This window comes from Sciurus carolinensis, chromosome 14 (genome assembly GCF_902686445.1).
Source record: "Sciurus carolinensis chromosome 14, mSciCar1.2, whole genome shotgun sequence".
In the NCBI taxonomy this organism is placed as follows: Eukaryota; Metazoa; Chordata; class Mammalia; order Rodentia; family Sciuridae; genus Sciurus; species Sciurus carolinensis.
The window spans coordinates 7441846-7463712 of NC_062226.1; the positions used below are offsets into that span (position 1 = coordinate 7441846).

The 21867-nt window shown below is 56.2% G+C and overlaps 2 protein-coding genes across 3 annotated transcripts; both read left to right on the top strand.

Moving 5' to 3' along the window:
* Positions 1-929: 929 nt before the first annotated feature.
* Positions 930-8831, top strand: Pip5kl1 (phosphatidylinositol-4-phosphate 5-kinase like 1). The gene is made up of 10 exons (XM_047525639.1): positions 930-959; positions 1767-1970; positions 3174-3224; positions 3376-3530; positions 3756-3880; positions 4215-4249; positions 4339-4394; positions 5071-5183; positions 5452-5605; positions 8188-8831. Exons 1-10 carry the CDS (start codon positions 930-932, stop codon positions 8453-8455), a joined length of 1191 nt encoding a protein of 396 aa, XP_047381595.1. The 3' UTR covers positions 8456-8831.
* Positions 8832-12046: 3215 nt separating this feature from the next.
* St6galnac4 (ST6 N-acetylgalactosaminide alpha-2,6-sialyltransferase 4) lies at positions 12047-20068 on the top strand. Of its 2 annotated transcripts, XM_047524756.1 has the most exons (7): positions 12047-12212; positions 12627-12713; positions 12831-12988; positions 14176-14364; positions 16886-17298; positions 18331-18438; positions 19394-20068. In XM_047524756.1, exons 4-7 carry the CDS (start codon positions 14266-14268, stop codon positions 19581-19583), a joined length of 810 nt encoding a protein of 269 aa, XP_047380712.1. In that variant the 5' UTR covers positions 12047-12212; positions 12627-12713; positions 12831-12988; positions 14176-14265; the 3' UTR covers positions 19584-20068. The 2 variants fall into 2 exon arrangements, with proteins under 2 accessions (XP_047380712.1, XP_047380711.1); XM_047524755.1 differs by lacking the exon at positions 12831-12988.
* The last annotated feature ends 1799 nt before the right edge of the window (positions 20069-21867 follow it).

The window sequence follows — 21867 nt, forward strand, 5'->3', positions numbered from 1 at the left end:
CTCCCACTCTGGGGGGGAGGGGGCAGTGTAATAAGCCAATAAATGAACCAGGCAATCTCAGGGTTAAGGGCAACGAAGGAAATCAACATGACATACTCAGGAGTGTGGGGAGGGGCGCTGAGAGTCCTGCAAGGTGACAAGAAGAACCAAGGCAAGTGAAAGTCTGGGGGAAAGGACTTCAAGCAGAGGGAACAGCAACTGCAAAGGCCTCCAGTTAAGAGTTTGGTGGGGGGACAGGAGGGACCCAGGAGGCTGGCTGAGGGGGTTGGAGAGGGAGAATAGTTGGGGTTGGGTCTGGAGTGGGACGGATAGGCCTGGGCCATGGTGAGGAATTTGAATGTTGTTCCACTGCCGTGGTTTTAAGCTTGATAGTGACATCATCGGATTTATGCTTTTAAAAGATCACACTAGCAGCTGTTTTCTACCCACTTGCTCGTCACTAAATTACCGGGGCCTAGACCTGTTCCCAGCCCAAAGTGGGTGTTCCAAATATATGCGTTGAATGAATGGATGCTCTGACTTCCTGACCTGGAGGTAGGCACTTTTTTCTCTGGATCATAGTTTTATCTCTTGAAAGACAATTGATGGGATTTTCACAACTGAATGGGTGGGCGGGGCAGGATTGAGGTTACCCGCCCTGCAGGGGCCCCGGGAGACCCACATCCCCCGCCTCAGGCGGGATGTGGAGGTCCTCCCTCTGGCGGACCCTCGCTAGCGCCCCGCGGCCCCGCCCCGCTGGGACCGCGGTCTGAAAGATGCTGCAGCCTCGAAGGCGGGACCTGCAGGCGGTCGCCAGCGCCCCCCGCGCCGATTGGACGCAGCCGAGACCGGCGCCACGCGATTGGTTAGCTTGAGGCAGGGGCGGAGCCTGGATCCTGCAGCGGGGCGGCGGGGACGCGGCCAAAGCCCGGGAAGCTGCTGCGGGGGCGATGGCCGCACCAAGCCCCGGGCCTCGCGAGGTAGGTTCGAACCACAGAGAGGACAGGAGAGGGAAGGGTTGGTGGGCAGGGCTGGGTCTCCCCTCAGCCAAAAGCGCGGACACGCCCCCATCCAGCCAAGGAGGGGCCCTGCCCTGGGTGAGGGCCAGGACACGCCCCACGTGGGGTATAGGTATGAAGGAAGAGGGTGCTGGCGGGTATTCCCCAGGTCTTCCTCAGTTTCCTTATCAGGAAAATGGGGATGGTGGCAAAGCTCCTTCATAGGGCTGTTAGGAGCTCCAGCTCAGCCGGTGCTGGGCACATGCTGGGCGCCCACTAGTAATGGGCCAACTAGTAGTGATCTCGGCATCGTGCTGACCCTCCCCGCTGACCTGGAGGAACCCAGCGCAGGCACGCGGAGATCTGACTAAATCACCGGCACTCAGCTCCTGCTGTCAAGGCTTCCTGTGCTCCAGCTTTTCAAATTCTACAGTAACACAGCTGACACCTGCCACGAAGGAGTCACTAGTTCTCACATTGCAGATGAGGCAGGAGTCCACCCAGGGCGATTTACCAAAGGTCACGCAGCTAACGAGAGACTGCCAGCTTAAGCTGGGTTTGACAGCAGAACGCATGCTCTGCCTGTGATAACCGTGGCTCTGTTTGGACACTGTGGGCCAGCACCTGGTGAGATGGGCACAGCATTATCCCTATTTTACAGCTGAGGAAACTGAGGCAGAGAAAGATGAGGTGAAGATTCACAAGTAGTGGAAGTGGGACTTGAACCTGGGTCTTTTCCCTCTGAGATGCCATTGGGTGCTCTTTGCTTCTGGTGCCTCCTCTCATTAGGTCCTGGCCCCCTCCCCAGAAACTGGACGCAGAGCAGCCACCTCAAGTTCCAACCGCCGTGGCCTCCTCTGGCGCCTCCGAGACAAGCAATCACGCCTGGGCCTGTTTGAGATCAGCCCAGGACATGAGCTGCATGGGCTGACATGTATGATGCAGGCAGGGCTCTGGGCTGCCACGCAGGTCTCCATAGACCACCCGCTCATGGTAAATGGCCAGGTGGTCTCGTGCACCCCACAACACTGAGGGCAAGACCTGGCTGATGGCCTTCCTTGCTAATACTGCCGAACTGAGGATCAGAGAGGGCTCCTAAGCAGAGGAAGGCCCAGGCTTGTTGCAGGGAGGGAGGAACATTCTGAGTGGTGGGAATCCCGGGATCTTGGGGTGTGAGGAACCCCTCGACTCAAGTGATTGCTGTGTGACTCTAAGTGGGCCTCTACCTCTCTCTAGGCCTCAGTGCCCCCATCTGTAAAATGGATGGAGGGCTTTCCACTCTGGTTTCTGAGGTCATCCCAGCCCTGCCAGGGTGTATGGTTGAGAAGGGATCCTATCCCCACCCTGCCAGCCCAGCCCATCCTCCCTGGAGCTTATGCTGGGGCCATGCTGGCTCAGCAGAAAGGGCCACCCAGCTGCAAACTCAGCAGCTGGGCGGGTCTGGGTGAGCATGTATGTTGTTTGTGTGTGTGCACATGTGCACAGTTTGAACTTATCACGCAACCAAGTCCTGGTACAGAGACCTGGGGTCAAGGGAGAGTCCCCAGGGAGTCTAAATTCAATCTGAATTCTACGCCAGCTGAAAATCTTCCATAGGGCCCCAGTATTCACCACGGCCTCAAGACCCTGCTGCCTGCAAGGGTCAACTGTCCAGCATCATCCACACTCTATCCCTGCCTTACTGGCTTCAGACACTGAGGCCCGCCCTGCTCCCTTGCTGGTAGCCACCAATGTTTGCATTGCCATGAGCACCCTGCTCCATCTCCATTACCTTTCAGATTTTGGCTCAGGGTCACCTCCCTGAGGAAGCTTTCTGTGATCCTGCCTCTTCCAGGCTGTGTCAGGCAGGTCCCTTGGCTAGGGCCATCTCTCTGTACTGGATGGAGTCTGACTTCATTAGGCCAACACATGTGTCTGAGTGCATGTGCAGACTTGAACTCAGAGCCCGAGGCTGAGGACCCAGCAGTGGGTGAGACACACCCTGCCTCAGTTACAGAGGTGCTCCCTCCAGTCCTGGAAGGGCCGGCAGCCCATCTGCCCAATTGAGGCACACACAGGGACACTTCAGGTCCCTGTTTGCTGAAGAAATCAAACTGAGGTCAGGGGGCAGGGCCTGGTGCAGAACACTTGAGATCCTCGGAAGGCAGTGGGGGACCTTGACTGCCTTTCCCTGACTCCCTCTACTGGTCCCTGCAGGGGCTGCCCTCCCAGGAGGATTTTTCTGAGGTCCTGACCCAGGTTCATGAGGTAGGAAGCCCAAGGCTCCTGCGCGGGAGGGCGCCTGTCCTGGTCTTTCTCTGTTTCCCCATCTGTGCAGTGGGAGAGATGGCTGGCCCCAGGGAGTCACTGTGGAGCTTTCTTTCTCCCATCCTCCCACCCCACCCCGCTTTGCTCCCAGGGCTTCGAGCTGGGCACCCTGGCTGGCCCAGCCTTTGCCCGGCTTCGGCGCTCCCTGGGCCTGGCGGAAGAGGACTATCAGGCCGCGCTGGGCCCCGGCGGCCCCTACCTGCAGTTTCTCAGCACCTCCAAGAGCAAGGCCAGCTTCTTTCTGTCGTGAGTTTGCTGCAGGGGTGGAGCGGATGGAGGTGGCGCCTGGGCAGGGGGAGAGTCCACTGGGGAAAGAAACAGTGGTCAAGCTCAGGGAGGATCAGGGCCAGAGGGAGGAAAGACGGAGGGCGAGGCCGCCAGACCAGACCCGGGAGAAGGATCTTGGTGCGGGAGGCGGGTGGGAGACTCTCCCGCCCGGTGAGATCGAGACCTTTCCCGCCCACCCCGCAGCCACGACCAGCGCTTCTTTCTGAAGACCCAGCGGCGCCGGGAGGTGAGGGTGCTGCTCGCCCACCTGCCCCGCTACGTGCAGCACCTGCAGCGTCACCCGCACTCGCTGCTAGCGCGGTTGCTGGGTACGGAGGCTGGGGGCGGGTCTCAGAGGGCAAAATTTCTGGGGAGGCTGGGGTCTGTGGGCGGGGCCAGGGCCTGGGGCGGGGCCCAAAGGCGCAGACGGGATCCGACAGTCCCGGCAGGTGTGTGGCGGAGACCTAGCCTGTGGCGGGGCATCATTGGAGCTTTGGGGCTGGGGACACCAACTCGAGTCAAAGGAGAGGCCTGGGGGGTGACCTGGAGGGGCGGGCTCAGGACGCCGCGAATTTTGAGAAGGAGGCTTGGAGCTGGCACGGAGCCTGGATGGACCCAGGGTGGAACTTGGGGGCCCTCACGTGGCGCCTTCTCCCCTTCCAGGAGTGCACAGTCTGAGGGTGGCCCAGGGAAAGAAGGTGGGTGAGGCCGAGGCGAGGTGACTGGGCGGTGGGGGTGGCTGGAAGGCGAGACCCTGGCGTCCCTCACTCCTCACCACTGTCCCCAGAAATACTTCATCATCATGCAGAGCGTCTTTTACCCCGCCGGTCGCATCTGCGAGAGGTGAGTTGGCCGCGAGTAGGCTCAGCGCCTCGACGCCACCCCAAGTGCGTCACCTAACACTACTCACTAAACAGTGAAACCGAGGCCCAGGAAGAGACAGTGACACCAGCCACCGGCATCTCTTGAGCACTCGGCACTGTGTTGAGCTCTTGCGTTCATTATCTTTTTTACTCCCAGAGCCAGGGGGAAGGGTGGGTGGTTTATATCCTTATTTTATAGCTGAGGAACTGAGGAAGGCCAAGGCCACACCGCGAATAAGGGGAGCAGGGATCCAAACCCAGCCTGGCTACTTGCAGCCCCGACTCTGCCTGCAGGTTGCCCCTGAGTGCTCCCCCACCCCAGAGCCATCAACTTCCCCCTGCCCTCCTGGTGATGTTTATGGGCCATTTTTGGGTTGGCCAGGTGTCAAGCTGGGCTACACCAGGGCTGGGCTTCCAGAGGTCTGAGTCTGAATCCCTGTTCTGGTCTTTACTTTGCGTGGCTCAGAGAAGTCAGAGGAACTCTCCGAACCTCAGTTTCTTCATCTCTAGCAGGGGACACCAGCAGACTGGGATTGTTCTGAGGATAGAGATGCTGCATATTTTCACCCAGTAGAAAGTCTTCTTTCTAATCATTACCTTGTGGAGTTTGTTGTGTGTCTTGTCTCTGCAAAGCTGAACCTGTCCCCACCTTCCAGGTATGACATCAAGGGCTGTGAGGTAAGCCGCTGGGTAGAGCCAGCCCCTGCGGGCAGCCCCCTTGTCCTGGTGCTGAAGGACCTCAACTTTCAGGGCAAGACCATCAACCTGGGTGAGCTACGGGTGTGGTCACTGTCTATGCCAGGGTGAAGTGTGGATGGGTGTCCCTGGCACTGCCCTCTGCCCAGGTCCTTAAGAGCCTAGATTCTGGGGTCAGGTAGAACAGGTTTCGAATCCTGACTTCACAGCTTGCAATGCTAGGTGATCAAGGAAAACGATAGATGAGTTTCCTCATTTGTGAAATGGGGTCCGGAATGACACCTGCCTTCCTGGGGCTGGCCTGGGCTGAGTGCTCAGCAGGGTCACCGATGCTCCCGCAGGGCCCCAACGCAGCTGGCTCCTCCGCCAGATGGAGCTGGACACGGCCTTCCTCCGGGAGCTCAACGTGCTGGACTACAGCCTCCTGATGGCCCTCCAATGTCTCCATGAGGACGAGAGGGGCCAGGGCAGCTGCCTTATCTTGCGCATGGCCAGGTGAGCCCCACCCGGCAATGGTGAGGACAAGGGTGAGGGAGAAACCAGGTGTGGGAATGCAGAGCACGGACTGGGGCAGCCAGGTTGGCAGAGGCAAGGGGCACAGATGGACCCCAGCCAGGGACATAACTAATGAGGTCCCGCTGGACAAGGGACTCAGTACTGATTCAGAGAGTCTGCCCATGTTCCAGCAGGGATTGTGGGATCACGAAAGTTTCCACCAGGGCAAACACCTACTTAATTTTAGCCACAGAAAGGGTCCTGGCCACTGGGTAAGGTGGGCTGTAATCCCAGCTGCTCAGGAGGCTGAGGTAGGAGAATCCCTAGTTTGAGGCCAGTCTCAGGAACTTAGTGAGACTGTGTCAAAATTTTTAAAAAGGTCTGGAAATATGGTTAAGTGGCAGGGCACTTGCCTAGCATGTGCAAGGCCCTGGGTTCAATCCCCTGCACTGAAAGGAAGGAAGAAAAGGGGTGTCTCTCCTCTAAGCCAGGCATCCCCTCCTTAGAGCACTGAGGGCTTCACCAATGGCACCATCATTGTGTCCCCCTCCCCCTTTGTAGTAGTAATTTGTCACTCCTTGCATGCTAACCAGGAGCTGGTGAGACTGAGATGAGCCTCATTTTAGCCTGAGAGAGGGAAGCGGGGTTGGGGAGTGACTCCCGAGGACCCACAGGCTCTTGCTTAGTTACTAGGTGGTCCTTCTCCCAGGCCCACCCGCTGTGCTTGAATGAATTACATGGGATCAAAGCAGGCACTTGAAGACTCAAAGTCTTCTATCTGGTGGGTGGACAAGGGAAGTGACAGATGAGGTCCTCTCCTCCAGTCCCATTCCTGCCCCTTAGAAAGAGACCCTGGGATGGGTAGGGAAGGGCAGGACCAGGCTGGGTCCACCTGAATGGATGGCTCTTGCTGTGGGTCACAGGTCGTCTCCTTCCTTGCCTTCCACTGGGCAGCTAATGCTCAGGCCACCGCTGGCATTCAGTCAGCAAGTCCTGGTTTGCTTAGAAAGGTTATTGTTACTGCTGGGTGTGGTGGCACATGCCAGTAATCCCAGCGACTTGGGAGGCTGAGGCAGGAGGTTCAAAGCAACTTAGCGAGGCCCTAAGCAAGTCAGTGAGACCCTGTCTCTAAATAAAGTATAAAAAGGGGCTGGGGATGTGGCTAGTGGTTAAGCACCCCTGGGTTCAATCCCCAATACAAGAAAGAAAGCAAGAGAGAGAGAAAGAGAGAAGGAAAGGAAGAAAGGGAGGGAGGGAGGGAGAGAGAGAGAGAGAGAGAGAGAGAGAGAGAGAGAAGAAGAAGAAGAAGAAGAAGAAGAAGAAGAAGAAGAAGAGGAGGAGGAGGAGGAGGAGGAGGAGGAGGAGGAGGAGGAGGGGAGGGGAGGGGAGGAGAGGAGAGGAGAGGAGAGGAGGAAGGTTAGTTATTGGGCTGGGGGTGTGGCTCAGTGGTAGAGCCCTTGCCTAACACATGTGAGTGCTGGGTTTGAGCCTCAGCACCACATAAAATAAAGGTATTTTTTGTCCATCTACAACTAAAAAAAAAAAAAAAAAAAAGAAAAAGAAAGAAAGAAAGAAAGGTTATTGTTACATTGAAATTTTTTTCATGCTGTTCCTCCCACCCCCTGGCCTAGTTCCCAGCCCCACTCAGAAAACCTCTCTGGCAGAGTTTATCTCCTTTGACTTTTTTCTCCCAAGACCCTAATAGGACAGGAATAAAGTCCCTCAGTGACCCCCACAGGGCAAAGTTAGGGAATTGAACCTGCTTCTGCTGGGACTGGGGGTCCTGCCAAAGACTTCTTCTGATTTGCAATGTTTTGAGGCCAACACACACACACACACACACACACACACACACACATTTGCACACTGGGGTTGTTGAACTTTGTTTGCAAAATTTCAGCTGTGACTCCTAGACTTACTGGGTTGGATGGTCCCAAACAGAAGTTTAGAAAATACCTAAATAAGGGATTTACCCAAAGTCACATGGCTGGTAAGCTTAGAGCCAGGGTCTGTGTGACCCAAATGCTCTAGACTGGCACTACTCAAGAGAAAAATAATGAAAGCTACACCTGTACTTTATTTTCTTTACTTTTTTGTTGGTGCATTGCGATTATACATAATAGTGGACTGCATTATGCCGGATTCGTGCATGCACATAATTTGATCAATCTCATTCCCCAGTACACGTGTACTTTAAAATTTTCAAGGAGTTTCAGTTTTAAAAAATGAAACAGATTGTTAATTTTAATACTGTCATTTACTGAGTGCATCCAAAAGTTGATCAATTTCACCTGATCAACATAAAAATCGATAAGATAGTTCATATTCTTTTTCCCCACACTGTCTCCGCAATTCAGTACGTGTGGGACGCGAACCGCACTTCTCCAGCGGGGCCGGCTGTCTTTCAAGCGCTCTGGGCACCTGTGGTCGGTGCCTGCGCATCTCCAGAGCACCGGCCTCCACTTGGCCTCCAGCCGACCTGACGCCACCGGCTCAGGCACAGCAGGAGTGGGAACCAGGCTGCCCGGCGGGGGCTCCCCTGAGGAGGAGGCAGCCTCACTCTCCGGTTGGCCCACCCCCAGGTCTGTGCAAGGGGCGCAGAGCCCGGAGGAGCCGGAGGCCCAGAACCGCCGGCTGCTGCCAGACGCCCCCAACGCCCTCCACATCCTGGACGGACCTGAGCAACGCTATTTCCTGGGCTTAGTGGATCTCGCCACGGTCTACGGGCTTCGCAAGCGGCTGGAGCACCTGTGGAAGACGCTGCGCTACCCGGGCCGGACCTTCTCTACCGTCAGCCCGGCTCGCTACGCCCGTCGCCTCTGCCAGTGGGTAGAGGAGCACACCGAGTGACCCGCACCTGGCCGCATTCTCCTTTTCGGGACAATGGGCACACGCCGGGAACGCTGGTTCCAGCTCGGCCCGGGCAGCTCGCCTGCTGTTCCTCCCGATGGCCACCGGAGGGCAGCATCCGCCAACTAATGCTATAACACTCCGCTCCTTTGATGGGGGTGCTGTGCCCGGTGTTGTCCCCTATGATTAGTCCATTTAATCCTCAAAAAATGCTACTATTCTCTCTTTACAGACCATGCAATGGAGGCTCAGAGGGCGAAGGCACTGAGCAAGATTATTCAGCAATAAATGCTGGAACCAGGACTCCACCATGCCTTTGGGACCTGGGAGCCTGTATTCTTAGCCACTGTCTCCCTGGCCCTGTCCTCATACTCCTGGGAAGGGGGAGGCTGAAGGCTCCGCCCCCTCATCTTCGAGATGGGGAAACCGAGGCCCAGAGGCCTGAAGGGGCTTATGCACGGGTAAGTGGCCAGTACAGCCCCCAGAACGCCGGCCTCCTTACTCTCTTGAAGGTGGGAGAAGGCGGGGGGAGGGGGCTTCCTGGAGCTCTGGGAGGCACTTTTAAAGGTCCACCATTTATCTCCGGTGAGTTCTGTCCTCCTCTGGGAGTCACTTTTCCCATCTGTGAAATGGAGGCAAGGGTAGTTGTCAGACCAAAGTTCTGGGCTGCAGACACTACTAGGATCCTGTGCAATAGTCCCATGTCACCCCTTCTCCCTCCTCCAGGAATCTCCAGTCTGGCCTCTGACCTCAGTCCAATCCAACCATACCCAAGTGGGCCTTTCCTTCAGCTGCTCTAGGCTGTGTGACCAGGGCAAGGTGCTAAACCTCTCTGTGCCTCAGTGGTCTAATATGTGAAATGGAAAGGAAGAAAACGGACCTCATTAACTCATTAAATATTTATTGAGCACCTGCCATGTGACATGCTCTCTGCTGAGCAATGGAGACCTGGGGATGGAGCAAGATGCCATCATGGAACTAAGGGTCTGGGTGGCCAAAGCTACCTGGTGTGACAAAGCCCGGTGGAGAAGCAGGGGGGGTCTGGAGCTGGGGAAAGGAGGCTCCATGTGGTGTTGGGAAGAGGCTCAAGTGAGACCAGAAGAGTCAGACAGACTCCTGGGTGCGGGTGGGGGTCTCAGCCAAGAGCACTGCCAGGGCCTGAGACCAGAGAAGGAAAATGCCTGGGGCGGAAGGGGACAAGGGGTGAGTGTGGGCGAGACCCCAGGGAAGGCTGGACGACTCAGGGCTGGGGAAGGGTCGCTCAGTGACACCTAATGTTGCCATTCCACTGCCTGTTGGGTAAGGCCGGAGGCGGTGGCGTGGGTTCCAGGAATACTTACTTTTAAGATACTGACATCACTGCTATTGTCTGGGTGGCCTTGGGTCATGACTCAACCTCTCTGAGCTGGCATAAACCACGGAATTTCTTGCTCTTGCCCAGCAGGAAGCTGGGCTGCAGAGCTGTTAGGCCCCTGTTATCAGTGGGGAGGTGATGGGTCAGGGAAGTTCAGGGGGTGCAGGGTGTCACAGCAGGAACTGGGGTCAGCTGCCACATTTCCTGGGGTTTGGATCCAACTGGGCTGATCAAGAGCACAGAGCCCTGCTGTCCTGCAGTGACAGCTCAGCCCAGCAATGCATCTAGGCAGGGCCTTCAGCTTCAGGGGAGGAAGTGACTTGTCCGAGATCTCATGGGACCAGGACTCCTGGCCTCATTCAACAGACATTTAGGAGCTCCTAGTGTGCGCCAGGGACTGTGCAGTGCTGGAGATGTCCCCGAGAACATGACGGGTCTGAGCTGAGAATCTAGTGGGCATGGGGGTCATAAATAAACCAATTAATACACAGGGACATTTTGAGTGTGACAAATGTTACAAAAAAAGTCAACTGGCCATGTGATAATCCATGGCATGTGATAAGTGGTTCCAGGTAGAAGATGCACTGAGTACGAAGGTCCTGAGATAGGAATGAGCTGGATGCGACTGGCGTGTCAGAGGATGGCCAGAGTGAAGGGAGGTGACTCAGAGGCAGGCAGGTGTTCCCATGATGCGCGGCTTATAGTCTGGAGTAAGAACAGTGGATGCTTCCAAAACCCAAGTGGAGATTTCAGTTCCACTGTGGACTCTGGATCCTTATCTACCCTGGGAGCTTGGGCCATTTGGGCATGTTGCCTTCTCTCTGTTACCCTGTCAAACCTCTCTGGGAAGGAATCCTTGCCTCACTACTCATTGTGGATGATGAATGAATCCACAGGGAACTTTTCACCATTAGGCCCTTGGGGTTGGGTCTATGTTCAAGAAACTGAAAGGACGAGGGCATGCAAGCCAGAAGCACTCTGGCTTTGGGGACCCACTATGTGACTGAGGGGCCAGGCTCTGCGGGGAGCAACAAGAAGGGCTTGTGCTCAAAGGAAACCTCTAGGATCAGGGCCACTTCAGTCACCCTCCCTGCCCCTGAACAGGACAGGGGAAGGCATGGGGGTTCAGAGTGCCAGGGGTATCGGCTTTGCACCTGGAGCAGGACAGGCATGGAAGGTTGCTGTGCTGGGGACAGACCTGCTGGCATCCTGCCCATCCCCAAGCCTCTGAGAAAAAGGAAAATGGACTCTGAAATGGGGTCCAGAGAGGAACCCGGGCTGGTTCCCAAGCTAGTGCCCCAAAGGGGGAGGTGGGCATGTCTGTGATGGTTAGGCGAGTTGTCTTTTGGTTTTTGGTTTTGCTGTAGGGGGTGAAACCCAGGGCCCTGTGCAGGCTAGGCAAGCGCCCTATCCATATGGCCCAAATGTAACTTTTAAGAAAAAAAGCTCTTGGGGCCTGTGATTTCCACTTTGCCCGAGGCCTACCTCTCTCCTTTGCCCCATAACTGCCCCTTCAGTCCTCTCTGCCCTCAGTCTAGCCCTCGAAACCACCTGCGTTTGAGATCCTTATGGGATGCCATCTGAGCCTTCGAATGGGACGCACTTCAGCATGAGACCCAACAGAAGAACCTGCACTTTGGGAGGTGCAGCTCTGGAGACCTGGCTCTGAGGAAAGCCGCGGGCGGTTCCAATCCTGGCTCTGTAGGTCGAAGGTTCCTACTTCACAGAGAGAAAAGCTCAAGGTGAAGGTCACATGGACATGATCAAAATAAAACAAGCATATTAAAAACAATTTGTTTCTTCATTGTTTATCTAAATTTCAATTTAACTGGGCGTCTTACATTTTACTGGCTAAATCTGGCAACATTACCAACTTGAAAGGGAGGGCTGCCTGACCCGCAGCCCCTGCTTAATTTCCTTGGCCCCCACTCGCACTGGCAGAAGCTCAAGTCTGAACCGCCAGGCAGCCACTGCACCGTGGCTCCGACACCTCCAGGTCTCTTTCCTCTGTGGTCCAGGCCCGGGCAAGGACCGGCGGATTTGCGGGAGCACGAAAGAGACAGAAGCAGAAACCCAGATCCCGACCCCGGGGCAGACGCCCCGCCCCAATCCCGGGGCCGTGCGGACGACAGCCACGCACGCCCCGCCCACACCGCGGTCCCGCCCAGGTCGCGCTGGCCGGGCGCGCAGGCCCCGCCCCGGGCGCGCAGGTCTCCGCCTCGTCCCCGCAGGCCCCGCCTCCGCTCTGGCCGCGCTGGTTGGGCTTCCAGCCTGCAGAAGCTGCGGCCGCGGCGCCGCCTCTGCCCGGGGCCCCGGCTTCCAGCCCGGCTCGCCCGGCCCGCGGGACATGGATCTCCGAGCAGCGGATCGTGAGCCTCCGGAGCGCCCTAAACTGCCCGCCCGGTTAGCGCCCGGCCGGGGGAGGGGGCGGGGAATCTTGAGGGGTGGAAATCCCACGTCCTGCGGTCGCGGGCCTCTTCATCGTCCCGCGGATAGGGAGGTAGGATGGATGGGGTGGGAATTCCGGCTCCTGACTCCATGCGCCTCAGACCTGACGGGTGACCTTGAGTCGGGGGCATCTCCTCTCTGCCTCTCCTTCCCCATCTGCACAATGGGGATTGGTTTGGCGGGAGGTTTCTCGAAGGTTTCTCCAGTCTCTTTAGAATGGGACACTGAGGTCCGATTTTTGAGACTTTAAGGCATTTGATTCCTGGGCTCCATTTGCCTTGACCCTGGCCTGGACCCTCTCCTGCCTCAGTTTCCTGGCACCCCGTCTGCCTTTTACCTTCTCGGCTCTGAGTTTCTGGGTCTTGGCAGGTGCTGGGCTCACACCCCTTTCCTGCCCAAGCCCTGGAGACAACAGCCTCCCGACTGCTGACCGCCAGCGACAGTATGAAGGCTCGGGTAAGTGGCTCAGAAGGAGAAGGGCTCCTGGGGACTTGGAGGTACCTAGTCACAGAGTAACCTCAGCAGCTTTCCCATGCCAAGAATGACAGTCACTTTTTGGCGGGGGTGCTCCAGATGGGACCATGGCCTTGGGCAGGCTAAGGACTAAGCCTGCACCACTAAGCCACACCCACAGACCCTGATGATGACTTCTGACCGCACTGCTCCTGAGCAGAGGAGAAGGGTGACTAGCCTCAGAGCCCAGTCCTGCTCTTGGAGACTGTGTGACCCAGGCAAGTGACATCCCCTTTTTGGTTTCAGTATCTTGCTCTCCCGCCCATAAAATGGAGGTAATAGTACTACATGGTCACCCAGGTGGGGTCCACCCTGAGTGAGCTAGTGTGTGAAGGTTCAGGTCTGCTGCTTTTGTCTTTATTTGGGAGTACCTGGTTGTGGGGAGAGACCTGGGTGTTGAGGGTTGTTAACCTCAGCTGCTGGACTGTCCAAGTCAAAGTCTCTGGGTCTTTGGTCCCTCACAGGCAGGGGACCAGGTACAAGGCAGAGCCTGAAGCCTCAGGGACCAAACCCTGTCCCCTGAACAGCTGGCCACATAGAAGAGATTTATTTTTAGAAACTGATGTGGCTTGTGGGCAGAAAAGAAAGGGTAACCCTCTGGCAGGATGTGCCTAGGGCTGGAAGAAGCAGGGGCTGCTTTCCCACTCAGGTTTTCAGAGAGCACCGGCAGCTGCTTTATGAGGTGGCATAGGGCCTAGAAAATTGGAGCCTGCAGAGACACGTGTTGACCAGGATGGCCCAGCATACCATGGCAGATGGAGACTGTCCCCAACCAGGCAGCCGCTCCTGGGAGGCTTAGGGGGGCTTTCACTGAGTGGACCAGCAGGACTGGCCCCAGGCCTGGGCCCAGATTAGAGAGCTGAAGGCCTTCCTGGTTCAAATGGCCCCTGGCGCTTGGTTTCTAGGGGTGGAGTGTCAGGGCACCCGCTCTTCAAGTATTGACAGCATTTCTTGAGTAACGTTTCCCTGCAGTCCCCTTCTACCACCTGGACTGCTGGTCCCCAACCTGCTCATCAGCTAGGGGCTTGCACGGGTTGGGGATGGCAGTGGGGCCACAGAGGCAACACTGAACTCTGAGCCAAAGGCCAGAGAGATGGAGACGCATACCTAAGGCTGTACGGTGCACCCAAGACTCAGGTTGACACTTTAACCACCACCCACCCACCCTGCTGCTTCTTTGCTGTATGGCCTTGAACTTGAGCTCTATCTTCAACCCAAATTGGTTTCCTTACCCAAGAATGGGATGCTGGAGTTATTTCCATGGCTTCATGTGCCCAGAACCTGGCACATCTGCGGAAGGCCTGGTTAATGGCAACTGGGAATTCTCAGGGCTGTTGAAGTGGAGTCCAGATCTGGGAGACTGGAGCACACCCGCCATGTTCCCTGTTACCACTGTCTCCCCCAGGATCGCCTCCTGCTCATCATCCTGTGCTCCTTGGTCTTCTCTGCTGTCTATGTCCTCTTGTGCTGCTGGGCCTGCCTGTCCCTTTGCCTGATGACCTGCCTGGAGGACCACCACCCCCTTATGAGCCCCAGGCCCACGGTGCCAGGGCCCCTGCACTTTAGCGGATATAGCAGCGTGCCAGATGGGAAGGTGAGTCAGGTGGGCAGCCTGTCGGGGCAGGTCTGGCTGAGGCTGCCAGGGTGCCCCCAATTCTGGGGAACAGGGAGAACCAGGCTGGTGCCAGGCCAGCCTGAACCCTGAGCTTGGCTCCTCTGCTCCCCAGCTGTGTGCTCTTGGCCAGCCACTTCCTGCTCTGAGCCCCCAAGTTCTAAGAGGAAATGGGCTTTAGGAAGCAGATTGCCTGGCTGCTCCCAGCTGGATGCTGGGGATGAAAAGTTCGTCTAACAGGGTAGCTGCCCACCTGGCACTGCAGTCTGGCAGGAGAGGCAGACACAGTCCTAGCACGCTGTGGTACTTGCAGTCTGCGCACCTCTAGATTTATCCGTCTGCACACTCTCCGCTCAACAAGCACATACTTGGCCCTGGCACTGTGACTAGCCTTGTGCTGACGGTGGCTGAGGGTAGAGATGACAGACACAGGTAAAGGTATTTACAACCCTAGGGCCCCCTCTCTGAGGGGACAGGGACATTGGACTCAGCTGTGGCCCCTGCCTGGGGTGCCTATCTCCCCATGGGCACTTCACACCCCTTGCCCTGATTTCAGGGGCCCCACGTGGTAGGTTTCTTATCTAGCCCAAAGATACCCCATGCTGATCTGTGGTGCCGAAAGCTCCAGGTTCTCTGTTTGGCGGCTCTTGGTGTGTAGGGGGAGGGTGTGCTCAGGAACCCTGTCTTGGAGCTGGATTTCAGGTCCCCATCCCTCTGAGTCTCAGTCGCCCCTTACCTGTAAACGATGATGACGGCGGCCCCTGCCTTTGTGGGGATGCTGTGAGAGTCAGCAGATGATCCAAGTGTACAGAACAAGTGCCCGGAAAATGTGTGAGGAGGGCTGAAGGTGTGGCTCCGCGGTAAGGCGCTGGCCTGGGGTGCACGGGATCCGAGGATCCATCCCGCAGCTGCAAGAAAAGGAGCGTCAAAGAGAATATGTGATGCCAGGCAGGGATGTGGTGGTGCTAAGCAACCTAGTGAGACCCTGTCTCTAAATAAAATATTAAAATGGGTTGGGGATGTGGCTCAGTGGTTAAGGTCCCTGTGTTCAATCCCCAGTACCAAAAATTAAAAAAAGAAAAAAAATTTTTTTTTTTTTTTTAAATGAAGAAACAAAAATAACTGGGAGGTGCAAACTCTTGTGTCCCCCTGCAGTGGCCAGGTGAGACAAATGCTAGGGTAGGCTGAGTGGATGCTGTCCCTTCACCATGGTGGAGGCCAGAGTTCATTTCAGACACTTAAACCCTTGCAGGGACTTGGCCCAGGGAGGCCATGTTCTCTTGCTTTTCTTTCTTTCTTTGTGTGTGGGGGGAAGGGAGTAAAAGGAGGGCTTGAACCAGTAGTGCTTTACCACTGAGCCACATCCTCAGCCCTTTTTACCATTTTTTTTTTTAACCTGGGGATTGAACTCAGGGGCACTCGACCACTGAGTCACATCCCCAGCCCTATTTTGTATTTTATTTAGAGTCAGGGTCTCACCAAGTTGCTCAGCCCCTCACTTTTGCTGAGGCTGGCCTTGAACTGCAGTCCTCCTGCCTCAACCTCCCAAGTCACTGGGATGACAGACACCACCATACCCAGCTCTCTCACTCTCAGGGTCCTTTTGTAGCCGCCCTCTCTGGGCTCCTTTTCGGAAGTTTTTTTTTTGCTTTGTTCTTTTATATTTTGGACTCACCCATCCTAGGCAAATCCTTTACCACTGAGCCACACTCCCACCCCAATTTTCAGAAGTTTGATAGAGGTTTTGGCTTTCCATGGAAAAATATAGTACTCTCCGTGAGTTTGGGGACAGGAATTCATGCATTGCAAAATATTCCTGCCCTGCTGTGTCCTGCCCTCACTTCTTCCTTCATCCGCATTCCCAGCTTCTTATTCCCTACAGGCGTTTTCCAGTCCTGTTCACAAGAGGGTCACGTAGGTGTTTTCATCCCCATTTTAGAGATGAGAAAATTGAGGCCAGAGGCTTGCCTGAGGCCCCGTAGCTAGGAAGGGGTGGAGCCAGGGTTCCCAAAGCTGTGGTGGGCACTGAAGACTTCTTTTACTTATAAACTGGGTACCATGTGGGTGTGACTGAGGCAGGGGAGGGGGGCCCAAGGGTGGTTCTGAAGAACTGAGGTTCATGTTTACTTAACACTTTATGATATTCAATCTGTGCCAGAGACTGTTCTAGTGCTTTATAAATATTTAATATTTGCTCCTGTGACCCTAATAAGGCATGTACTTACGTATGGACTTTAGGACCATAGGGACAGCAACAGAGACATATGACTGATGAGAAACCCTGGGCCTCTGAATGTGGAATCTTAGCTCTGTCACTTGCTGTCAGTGTGACTCACTTGCCCAGCTGCCATAGAGGGTTAGATCAGTCAGTCCTTGGAGCTGATGCAGCCTTGGGCGAGGTCAGTGGATGTGGCCAGTGGACGTGGCCAGGCTGGGGGGGAGGAGCAGGTGCAAGGAAGCCCTGTGTCCCAGCCTCCTTCTTTTCCTCTACCTCTACCTGCAGCCGCTCATCCGCGAGCCATGTCACAGCTGTGCTGTGGTGTCCAGCTCCGGCCAGATGCTCGGCTCGGGCTTGGGTGCCCAGATCGACGGGGCCGAGTGTGTGCTTCGCATGAACCAGGCGCCCACCGTGGGCTTTGAGGCGGATGTGGGCCGTCGCAGCACCCTGCGCGTGATCTCGCACACGAGTGTGCCACTGCTGTTGCGCAACTACTCGCACTATTTCCAGCAGGCCCGCGACACTCTGTATGTGGTGTGGGGCCAGGGCAAGCACATGGACCGGGCCCTGGGCGGCCGCACCTACCGCACACTGCTGCAGCTCACCAGGATGTACCCGGGCCTGCAAGTGTACACCTTCACCGAGCGCATGATGGCCTACTGTGACCAGATCTTCCAGGATGAGACCGGCAAGAACCGGTGAGCCTGGGCCTGCCTGCCTGGGGAACCAGGTAGCTGGGGCCTGCCTTTTCCAGAAGCCTCTTCTCTTGCCCTCCTGGGGTCAGCAACGATGGAGGCAGTCTGATCCTGCTCCCTAATCGGGGGCTGGAGGTGGAGGAACTGTCAATCATCAAATGTTCAGCCAGATTGAGAATCCAGTGGTGGTGAGAGGCATGGGACCTCAGGAACCCTTAGTGGGGACATTGACTGGCTGGAGAGATATTGGGGGTACTGCTGCCCTCTGGAGGGGATGCTCCGAGATCCCAATTGGTCTCTGAGTTTCCTTCCAGATAATAAATTACAGTAACAGCAGCCATCTTCATGCACTGGGCATTCTGCATCCAAAATCTCATTTTATCCCTCACCCAGAAGAGTCCTCCTGACTCTTGCCAGCCCTTCCCACCTCCCCAGCTAGGAAATTGTGTGAACCACCTCCAGTGGTTCCGCCAGAAACTTAGGCTTTGCCCCTGATTCACCTCATCTGCCCCCTGGCACTTGTATTTGGCTCTTGACTCCTCTCCCATGTCCGTGGGTATGACCTTGACCCAGGCTACCATCCTCTCCTGCCTTTGCAGTGGCCCCTGGCTGGTCTCCCCTACTGCCCCTGTGCATGTAGTCCTGACAGCCACCGCCCGCCGGCCCTCAGCTCTCATTCGCACCTCCTGGAGTATAAATATGTGTGGCCTACTGCTTCCCCACTTTTATCCATGGGCTCTGCTGCCCCCTGCTGTCTTCCAGGGCCTGATTGCCTAGATGAGGGGGACAAGTGGCAAGAGCCTCACCCCTATCATCCCGGGTTTGCTCAGGCCCAGCTTGGGTGGTGAGGTTGAACAGACTGGGTTTGTTCTGCCTCACCCGCTGCCCACTGCTGGCCTCAGGCTGACTCTGCCCTCCTCAGCCTCTCTAGAGGTCGAGGTGGAGGGCCCCTGGCTGGGACGGTAACAGTGCTGCCACTCTAAGTATATGGGTGTCCGGAGGGACCAGCTGACAGTTTTCCCAACCTCTCTGCAGGAGGCAGTCTGGCTCCTTTCTCAGCACCGGCTGGTTCACCATGATCCTGGCCCTGGAGCTGTGCGAGGAGATCGTGGTCTACGGGATGGTCAGCGACAGCTATTGCAGGTCAGAGCAGCCGGCGTGGGTAGGAGGAGAGGCAGGGAGGACTGTGGGCCCCTGCAGAAGCTGTAGAGGCTTCATAATGGGTGGCCAAGGCACAGACACCCCAGGGCACCAGGCCTCAGGACAGAGCTCAGCCTCTGGAACAGGCTGGGACAATGATCCTAGCTGCCAGTGTAGCTTTGGGCTGTCCTGCCTCTCCTGGAGCCTCCACCTCTTTAGGTATAAAATTGAGAAAAGAGGGGTGGCACCCTTGCCAAGCACCATGAGGCCCTGGGTTCAATCCCCAGCACCACCAAAAAAGGATAATATGTGTATATGTATTGATAATGTGTATCAGTGATATGCCACAGATAGGTTTCTATTTTTGATACTGTTTCAACATTATAACATTAAGTTCTGATAGATTATCATATTACTTGGTAGTACTGTCACGGGATTGTATCTCAATATCACAGTCACTAATGAGCTCAGGAAGGGTATTCACCCTCTGTTCTCTTTGGGATTTGTTGAGCATGTGGGTGGGATGACAGGAGTCCAGGTGCCCCTGCCAAGGCCCTGGCCAGACTGCTGGCCTGCACAGTGCCCCTGGGCAGGTGGGCATGCAGGCTGGCAGCAGTGAACCCCGCCCCAGCAGGGCACTTTGCTGTCTTCATCCTTAGATCTGCACGCTTGCCCTGGAGGATGCTGCTACCATCTCCATTTTATAGATGGGCTTTTGAGGTTCACAGGGTACATTTGTGGCCAAGTCACCCAGCTTGTGAGAGGCAGACCTGGGGCTTTGAACCCTGACCTTTGGGTTCCATGAGCTGACCTGCTCCTCCCCTGTCTGGGCTGGGCTTCTTGGGACCAGGTGTGGGTCTCCATGGGCGTGCAGCTTCTAGGGAGGGGTGGTCATGGGAGGTGGGCAACTCTGATGCCCAATACCTGTCCCACCCGGGCCTCCTTCCCCACCCCACAGGGAGAAGAGCCACCCCTCGGTGCCTTACCACTACTTCGAGAAGGGCCGGCTGGACGAGTGTCAGATGTACCTGGCGCATGAGCGGGCACCCCGGAGTGCCCACCGCTTCATCACCGAGAAGGCTGTGTTCTCTCGCTGGGCCAAGAAGAGGCCCATTGTGTTTGCCCACCCGTCCTGGCAGCCCCAGTAGTCTCTGGTGCTGGCTGGCTGCTGTGCCTCCGCAGGACTGTGTCCCATCCCAGGCCACCACACTCCATCAAGAACATTTAATTTATGACTCTTGCTTCCTACCACATGCCAGTGGACCTGGGGTTCCTTCCTACCCCACCCTGGGGGTATTTAGAGCCATCTCCAGTCTCATGACTTGAGGGGAAGCGGGAGGAGCTTTGTCTCTCCCATCCCTGAGGAATCCATGTCTTCTTTTTGGGGTTCATCCCACTGCCAGGTCTCTCAAGTGTCCTTTGCCCTGGGGCCAGTGGCCCCCCACTCACCAGCATCATGACCTAATGCCAGTCCTGTCGTCCCTCTACCCATCACCCCAGCTGCCTATGGTGCCACATTCTTGGGCTGGTGGCTCTGTTGGAGCAGCCAGCAGCTTGGGGTTTCTCGGTGCAGGGCCTTCAGGCAGCGCTCGCCGGGCCTCTCCGGAGTGTACGGGTAAACGTGTTTTCTGGACCCTGTCTAGCGTGGTGATGTGTCTGGGGTGGGACCTGGGCTTCTCTCCCTGATGTGGTCCCCTAACCTGTGGACTCGAGGACAGGTCCTGTCCTGTGGCCTTCAGGGATCACAGCTGTGTGGGCTTGGGTATTTAATCTGATTGTGTGTCTGCCCCGGGGCTTCCTGCCGCAGTGCCAGCCCCACCCCTTTCCCACCGGGCCAGGTGTCCACAGCGTCTGGCCCCATGACTGTGCTGACCCAGGAAACTGGCTCCACATCCGAGGCTTCTTCAGGACCCTGCTCTGCCCAGCAGAGCCAGGGCCAGAGGATTCAGTGTGGGGAGGAAATGCCTCCATCCTGTGTTGCCTTCCTGGCCCATGGGTCAAATTCCAAAGATTTTGCCACTTAAATTCCCTGTTAACTCTAGACTTGGTCCCTTTGTAGGACAGGAAAGCAGCCAGCAGCCCTGGTGGGTGCTGAGCAGGGAACTGCCCAGAAGTGAGGCAAGACCTGCCCTGAGGCTGGGGCCTTTCCTTCCTTGAGCTTTATTTTCCTAAGCCGTGAAGTAGGGAAGCAGACCCACCCCCCATCCAGCCATCAGTAAGGGTATGAGGCCACTCTCAGAGGTGGCTGTGTTTTAATCTGCTTCCCAGGTGAGGCCAGCCACTTGGCTAAAGCCAGATATCGTGTGTGTGCGTGCGCGACAGCTGGGTCAGGATGCAGTCAGGCCTGAGACCTGCGCCCAAGGCCATAGCCTGTATCAGGGGCTGGAAGGAGGACTTGGCTGTGCCCCCATCCTTCACAGGGAGACCAGGAGACTAAAGGATGGAGCCCTGGATGCTAGTTCTCAGAGCCCGGGATCAGGGCCCTCTTGGATGGGACCCGCACAGCACTCAGAGCTGGTGCGTAGCTTAGCTTAATCACTGCTGTTGCCAACTTGAAATTCTTTGTAATTTTACCCAAGGGGCCTTTCATCTTGATTTTGCACTGGAACCCACAAATGTTCTAGGTCATGCTAAGAGCTGTAGGTGACCTGATGCATCTCCCCTGCCCTGCCATCTTGGGAGAGGCTGGAGGCCTGGCACCGGCACCACAGCATCACCTTTGTGTCCCACCTCCTGCCCGGTGCCAGGCAGGCCCTGAAGGCTTTGCATGAATGGGAAGAGGAAGGGAAGCCCTGAACAGGGAACAGGCTGGTGGTGTCGCCATATCCCCTGGTCTGCAGGTGCTGGGCAGAGATGAGGCTGGGACGGAACATGGCAAGTGGGAACTTCCAGGCCCAGAGGGTGTCACACCTGGCCTCATTCCGGCTCCATTTCCTGCTGGGGCAGTTTCATCGTCTCTAAAAGGTATTGAAATAGTCCCTTCTTCACCAGACTGTAGAGCTGAGACATTGAACTGCCCTGGGGCTTAATGGTTATTGTTCGTTTGGGGGTGCTGAGGACTGGACCCAGGGCCTTATGCATGTCAGGCAAGCACTTTCCCATTGAGCTGTACTCCTAACTGTGCCGTGGGGCCTTAAAACTTAGTTGGTACTTGATATATAGGACCCACCACCTTTTTTTTTTTTTTTGGTACTGGTGATTGAATCCAGGGGCACTTTACCACTGAGTCATATCCCCACTCCTTTTCATTAGTTAAAAAAAATTTTTTTGAAGTTTTGAGAGGGTCTTGCTAAGTTGCTAAAGCTGGCCTCAAGCTTGCAGTCCTCCTGCCTGAGCCTCCTGAATCACTGGGATTACAGGTGTGCGCCACTGTGCCTGGCTGGGAGCTGTCATTTAAACAGGATTGTCCCTCAGCTGGCCTTGCCCTATCTT

What these genes read in the sequence shown, in the direction of transcription:
- Pip5kl1 (XM_047525639.1), top strand. Translation starts at nt 930, where the DNA reads ATGGCCGCACCAAGCCCCGGGCCTCGCGAG. An exon ending in CCATAGACCACCCGCTCATG is followed by an intron (nt 1,971 to 3,173) that starts GTAAATGGCCAG and finishes TGGTCCCTGCAG; the next exon opens with GGGCTGCCCTCCCAGGAGGA. An exon ending in AAGGCCAGCTTCTTTCTGTC is followed by an intron (nt 3,531 to 3,755) that starts GTGAGTTTGCTG and finishes CCCACCCCGCAG; the next exon opens with CCACGACCAGCGCTTCTTTC.
- St6galnac4 (XM_047524755.1), top strand. An exon ending in GATGAGACCGGCAAGAACCG is followed by an intron (nt 17,299 to 18,330) that starts GTGAGCCTGGGC and finishes ACCTCTCTGCAG; the next exon opens with GAGGCAGTCTGGCTCCTTTC. An exon ending in GTCAGCGACAGCTATTGCAG is followed by an intron (nt 18,439 to 19,393) that starts GTCAGAGCAGCC and finishes CCCACCCCACAG; the next exon opens with GGAGAAGAGCCACCCCTCGG.